At 61.9% G+C, this 6,315-nt stretch overlaps 1 protein-coding gene across 1 annotated transcript; it reads left to right on the plus strand.

The window, feature by feature from the left end:
- Positions 1-232: 232 nt before the first annotated feature.
- On the plus strand, positions 233-5,664 carry LOC132386576 (cystatin-B-like). The gene is made up of 3 exons (XM_059958859.1): positions 233-298; positions 1,512-1,622; positions 5,205-5,664. Exons 1-3 carry the CDS (start codon positions 236-238, stop codon positions 5,328-5,330), a joined length of 300 nt encoding a protein of 99 aa, XP_059814842.1. The 5' UTR covers positions 233-235; the 3' UTR covers positions 5,331-5,664.
- The last annotated feature ends 651 nt before the right edge of the window (positions 5,665-6,315 follow it).

The raw sequence follows: 6,315 nt of genomic DNA on the forward strand, positions 1-6,315 counted from the left end.
GCACCTTTCCCGTAAGTAGGTCACATCCGTAAGGGGCCGGGGTCAGGTTCCATGCCCCAAGCGGAGGGCAAGAGCCCGAGAGAGGGCAAAACGGGGCGGGGGAATAGCTGAGAGGGAGGAGGGGCATGTCGGAGGGGTGGGGGAGGGGCCAGATCTTTAAAAGCGGCCGTGACAAGTGGCGAGAGAGAGAGAGAGAGAGTGTCAGCGAACGAACAAGTACAACAGAGAGAGAGAGATGGCACCAGTGTGGACAAAAGAACAGCCGGCCACGACAGAGGTCCATAAGGTCGCAGATGAGGTTTGTTCCAAACTCTTCCAGAACCAGGAGCGCAGTCCTCCCCACTCCCACACCCCTTAAACTGCCCTCCTCGGGGGGAAGGAAGAGAGAGGCTGGGTGAGAAAGTGAATAAAATAGTGATATATATATATATATCTCCAGGCGAGATAGGGGAAGGAGGGCAGAGGAATTTTCGAGCACGGAGAGGGAGAGAGAAGGAAAGAGCGAGAAGTAGAGTGCGCGAGCGAGAGAGGGAGAGTGAGAGGGAGAGAAAGAAGGTAGAGACACGGATGAAAGGTGAGAGTGCCAGCAGGGGAATTGGAGAGATTGTAGAGGGATACAGACGGGGAGAGGGAGAAGAGCGAGAGAGAGAGAGAGAGACAGAGAGAGAACGAAGGTAGAGACACGGATGAAAGGTGAGAGTGCCAGCAGGGGAATTGGAGAGATTGTAGAGGGATACAGACGGGGAGAGGGAGAAGAGCGAGAGAGAGAGAGAGAGACAGAGAGAGAACGAAGGTAGAGACACGGATGAAAGGTGAGAATTCCAGCAGGGGAATTGGAGAGATTGTAGAGGGATACAGACGGGGAGAGGGAGAAGAGTGAGAGCGAGACGGGAAAAGTGTGAGAACGAGCAGGGAATGTGGAATGAGGGAACAGAGAGTGAGGCGAAGGACAGGGCAGGAGAAGGGGAGAAAGATTAGTGACGAAGCGACAGAGATGTAGAAAAGCCTGGCCAGGGTAAAGATTATAGAGGCACACAGAAAGAGGGGGAAAGAGCAGGGGTGGGGGAGAGAGCGGTAGGAGAGAGAGACGTTGAAGCGGGGTGAGAGAGCAGGGAAATCGAAGAGAGGGGGAAGAGGGAGACGGTGAGGGGGTGAGAGTGCAGCGGAATCGAAGAGAGAGGGAAAAGGGAGACGGTGAGGGGGGTGATAGAGCAGGGGAGGTGGAGAGAGGAGGAAGAGGGAGACTGTGAGGGGGTGAGAGAGCAGGGGAGGCTGAGAGGGGGGAAGAGGTAGATGGAGTGAGGATAAAATGATAGATCAGAGAGAGACGAGGAAGAGTGGGGAGTACGGGTACGAGGTGGGGAAAGGCGAGAGACGGAACGAGGAAAAGCGGAGAAATGGAGGGGGGAGAAGTAAAAAAGAAATGGTACCGCCCCTCGCTTCCGGACACCCTTCCTCGTCCCGCTCTGTCCTCCCCGGGAGATACAGAAGTTTGTGTTGTTCCTGTCCAGGTGAAATCCGACGCGGAGAGTCACATCCACGCCTTAGAGCAGATATTCGTCGCGAAAACGTACCGTGAGCAGGACCAGACCATCATGCTGGGGAAACTTCTGCTGATCAAGGTCGAGTATTCACACAGAAGCCGGAAGGGAGCAGGGGTGGGAGGGGAATGGAGACCGGGAGAGGGTGGGAGGGGAATGGAGACCGGGAGGGGGTGGGAGGGGAAAGGAGACCGGGAGAGGGTGGGAGGGGATAGGAGACCGGGAGAGGGTGTGAGGGGAAAGGAGACCGGGAGAGGGTCGGAGGGGGATGGAGACCGGGAGAGGGTGGGAGGGGAATGGAGACCGGGAGAGGGTGGGAGGGGAATGGAGACCGGGAGAGGGTGTGAGGGGAATGGAGACCGGGAGAGGGTGGGAGGGGAAAGGAGACCGGGAGAGGGTGGGAGGGGAATGGAGACCGGGAGAGGGTGGGAGGGGAATGGAGACCGGGAGTGGGTTGGAGGGGAAAGGAGACCGGGAGAGGGTGGGAGGGGAATGGAGACCGGGAGGGGGTGGGAGGGGAATGGAGACCGGGAGGGGGTGGGAGGGGAAAGACCGGGAGAGGTGGGAGGGGAATGAAGACCGGGAGAGGGTGTGAGGGGAAAGGAGACCGGGAGAGGGTGGGAGGGGAATGGAGACCGGGAGTGGGTGGGAGGGGAAAGGAGACCGGGAGAGGGTGGGAGGGGAATGAAGACCGGGAGAGGGTGGGAGGGGAAAGGAGACCGGGAGAGGGTGGGAGGGGAATGGAGACCGGGAGTGGGTTGGAGGGGAAAGGAGACCGGGAGAGGGTGGGAGGGGAATGGAGACCGGGAGGGGGTGGGAGGGGAATGGAGACCGGGAGGGGGTGGGAGGGGAAAGACCGGGAGAGGGTGGGAGGGGAATGGAGACCGGGAGGGGGTGGGAGGGGAATGGAGACCGGGAGGGGGTGGGAGGGGAAAGACCGGGAGAGGTGGGAGAGGAATGAAGACCGGGAGTGGGTGGGAGGGGAAAGGAGACCGGGAGAGGGTGGGAGGGGAATGAAGACCGGGAGGGTGTGGGAGGGGAAAGGAGACCGGGAGAGGGTGGGAGGGGAATGAAGACCGGGAGAGGGTGGGAGGGGAAAGGAGACCGGGAGAGGGTGGGAGGGGAATGGAGACCGGGAGTGGGTTGGAGGGGAAAGGAGACCGGGAGAGGGTGGGAGGGGAATGGAGACCGGGAGGGGGTGGGAGGGGAATGGAGACCGGGAGGGGGTGGGAGGGGAAAGACCGGGAGAGGGTGGGAGGGGAATGGAGACCGGGAGGGGGTGGGAGGGGAATGGAGACCGGGAGGGGGTGGGAGGGGAAAGACCGGGAGAGGTGGGAGAGGAATGAAGACCGGGAGTGGGTGGGAGGGGAAAGGAGACCGGGAGAGGGTGGGAGGGGAATGAAGACCGGGAGGGTGTGGGAGGGGAAAGGAGACCGGGAGAGGGTGGGAGGGGAAAGGAGACCGGGAGAGGGTGGGAGGGGAATGGAGACCGGGAGGGGGTGGGAGGGGAATGGAGACCTGGAGGGGGTGGGAGGGGAATGGAGACCGGGAGAGGGTGGGAGGAGAATGGATACCGGGAGAGGTTGGGAGGGGAATGGAGACCGGGAGAGGGTGGGAGGGGAAAGCAGACCGGGAGACAGTGGGAGGGGAATGGAGACCGGGAGAGGGTGGGAGGGGAAAGGAAGACCGGGAGGGGGTGGGAGGGGAAAGGAGACCGGGAGAGGGTGGGAGGGGAAAGGAGACCGGGAGACAGTGGGAGGGGAATAGAGACCGGGAGAGGGTGGGAGGGGAAAGGAAGACCGGGAGGGGGTGGGAGGGGAAAGGAGACCGGGAGAGGCTGGGAGGGGAATAGAGACCGGGAGACAGTGGGAGGGGAATAGAGACCGGGAGAGGGTGGGAGGGGAAAGGAGACCGGGAGGGGGTGGGAGGGGAAAGGAGACCGGGAGAGGTTGGGAGGGGAATGGAGACCGGGAGAGTGTGGGAGGGGAATGGAGTCCGGGAGAGGCTGGGAGGGGAAAGGAGACCGGGAGGGTGTGGGAGGGGAAAGCAGACCGGCAGACAGTGGGAGGGGAATGGAGACCGGGAGAGGGTGGGAGGGGAAAGGAGACCGGGAGGGGTTGGGAGGGGAAAGGAGACCGGGAGAGGGTGGGAGGGGAATGGAGACCGGGAGAGGGTGGGAGGGGAATGAAGACAGGAGGGGTTGGGAGGGAAATGGAGGCCCGGAGGAGCTGGGAGAGGAATGGAGTCCGGGAGGGGGAGGGAGGGGAGAGGTGTAGGGCAGGTTAGGATTAACAGAGACGGGAAGGGAGCAGCTCTGGCAGGGGAATGGAGACGGGAGGGGTGGGAGGGGAATGGAGACCAGGAGGGCGTGGGAGGGGAATGGAGACGGGGATGGGTGGGAAGGGAATGGAGACCAGGAGGGTGTGGGAGGGGAATGGAGACGGGGATGGGTGGGAGGGGAATGGAGACCAGGAGGATGTGGGAGGGGAATGGAGACGGGGAGGGGTGGGAGGGGAATGGAGACCAGGAGGTCTGCCAGGGACGTAGATGGGGTTGGGGAGAGGGAGTAAGATGGAGATGGGGACGGACGTAGTGGAGCGAGTGCATGACGGAGATTTCAGGAGATGTAGGAGCTGGAGTGGGTGACGAGACGAGGAGAGGTTCAGGGGAGGTAGGAGGTGACGGAGACCGGGAGGGTTAGAGGGGAGAGAGGGGGATGACAGTGAAGTGGACGGGGTGGGTCAGAGACGGGGCGAAGTGCAGGGGACGGAGCGTGTGACGGTGTCGGAGAGGGGTTTAGGGGAGGGAGAGGGTGACGGAGACGAGCAGTGGTTTAGGGGAGGGAGGGGGTGACGGAGACCGGGAGGGTTAGAGGGGAGAGACGGGATGACAGTGAAGTGGACGGGGTGGGTCAGAGACGGGGAGAAGTGCAGGGGACGGAGCGTGTGACGGTGTGGGAGACGGGTTTAGGGGAGGGAGGGGGTGACGGAGACGAGCAGTGGTTTAGGGGAGGGAGGGGGTGACGGAGACCGGGAGGGTTAGAGGGGAGAGACGGGATGACAATGTAGTGGACGGGGTGGGTCAGAGACGGGGAGAAGTGCAGGGGACGGAGCGTGTGACGGTGTCGGAGAGGGGTTTAGGGGAGGGAGGGGGTGACGGAGACGGGGAGAGGTGTAAGGGAGGTTAGGATTATCAAAGACGGTGAGGGATGTGGAGGAGGGAGGGACGATTAAAACGGGGCGGTAGTGTAGGGTAGGGAGGGGTGATAGAGACGGGGAGGGGTGTAGGGGAGGAAGCGGTGATGGAGTCGGGGAGGTGCGTAGGGGAGGGAGGGTTGAAGGAGTCGGGGAGGGGTGTCGGGGAGGAAGGGTTGAAGGAGTCGGGGAGAGGTGTAGGGGAGGGAGTGGTGACGGAGACGGGGAGGTGTGTAGTGGAGGGAGGGTTGAAGGAGTCGGGGAGAGGAGTAGGGGAGGGAGTGGTGACGGAGACGGGGAGGTATGTAGTGGAGGGAGGGTTGAAGGAGTCGGGGAGGGGAGCAGCGAGGGATGAAGTGCCGGGGATGTGGAGGGAAGTCTCGCGGGAGCGCGGGTCACGGAGGTGGCAGTGGGAAGGAGGGGTTAGCGGACGGGACTCCCATGACTAACCGAGTGACCCTGCCCACAGGTCGATATTGGAAACCCCAACAACTTCGTCCACATGGAGGTGTTCGTTCCCAGTAACAAGCTGCCAGTTCTGGTGGCGATCCAGGAAAACTTCAGTAACTGCGCTCCGCTGGAACCCTTGGTCTGAGAAACGAGAGTTTCCTGACCGATGCCAACCCCTCGCTGTGCTTGCGGCCCACCCCTCGGGAATATTCCCCTCCCTCCCTACAAAGCTCATCACACGGGGTAGTTGGGACACCCTTCAGCTACCCACAGTTTAATGCGGGGTTTGGTTCTTCCTGTCCACAGATCCCAGACACACTCCCACCTCCCCCAGACCCTACACACACACCTCCCCCCCGCCAACTCTCCGGCACGTCCCGCGCTCCCGGAATACCAGCAGACCCACCTCTCCAGCTCGCTGAGGCCACCTGAACCGTCAGCTGTTCGACGCACAAGCTTTTCGCTAATAAAACGCGTTGATCCGATTGGTCGCCTGGTCGTCTATAACCATCCCCTCTTTCGGATGCTGGGGGCGGGGGCAACGCTGCGGGGCAGCTAGTGCGGATGTCGGAGGGGGAGTGTATAATTTCGGAAGTTCGCGGGAAGCTGACCTACAGTCTGACGGAGATCCAATCGGAGGGAGGCGGACACGGAGACAAGGGGAGGGGGCGCGGTTCGAGGTGGCGTGTGGAGGGGAATCACTGCGAGGTGTGGATAGTGTCAGTGGGATGAGAGGGCGGGGTGAGCGGGAGGTGGGCGGGATGAGAGGAAATAGAGGGCGGGGTTCGTGGGAGGAGGGGGCGCGTTAGGGACGAGGGGAGGGGTTTGCGGGAGGAGAGGTCGGAGAGTGGAGAGAGGGGGCGAGTGGAGAGAGCGGTTCGTGTTGTACAATCTGCGGCAGGGAGCGCGTAAGAGGGACACTTTTCAATCGGGGCGGCGATCGAGATTTTCAAAGCCAGAGTTTCGGGGCAATTCACGAAGAAGAGCTCCGACCAGCGACCAGCCGGCCTCTGGGATTGTTTAGCAGGAGCAAGTTAAAGGAAGACTGTGCGAAGCGCGGCGGCGGTGGTTTGCGTGGTGTTAGGTACACGCAACCCTGGGGAGAGTACCTGTTACATGCTCGCAACCCT

The sequence above is a fragment of the Hypanus sabinus genome, unplaced genomic scaffold, assembly GCF_030144855.1.
Source record: "Hypanus sabinus isolate sHypSab1 unplaced genomic scaffold, sHypSab1.hap1 scaffold_1218, whole genome shotgun sequence".
Classification (NCBI taxonomy): Eukaryota; Metazoa; Chordata; class Chondrichthyes; order Myliobatiformes; family Dasyatidae; genus Hypanus; species Hypanus sabinus.

Excerpts from the sequence above, each read along its gene's own strand:
- LOC132386576 (XM_059958859.1), top strand. The coding sequence starts at position 236 with ATGGCACCAGTGTGGACAAAAGAACAGCCGGCCACGACAGAGGTCCAT. Across the intron at positions 299-1,511 it reads TCCATAAGGTCGCAGATGAG|GTGAAATCCGACGCGGAGAG; the intron begins GTTTGTTCCAAA and ends GTTCCTGTCCAG. Across the intron at positions 1,623-5,204 it reads GGAAACTTCTGCTGATCAAG|GTCGATATTGGAAACCCCAA; the intron begins GTCGAGTATTCA and ends CCCTGCCCACAG.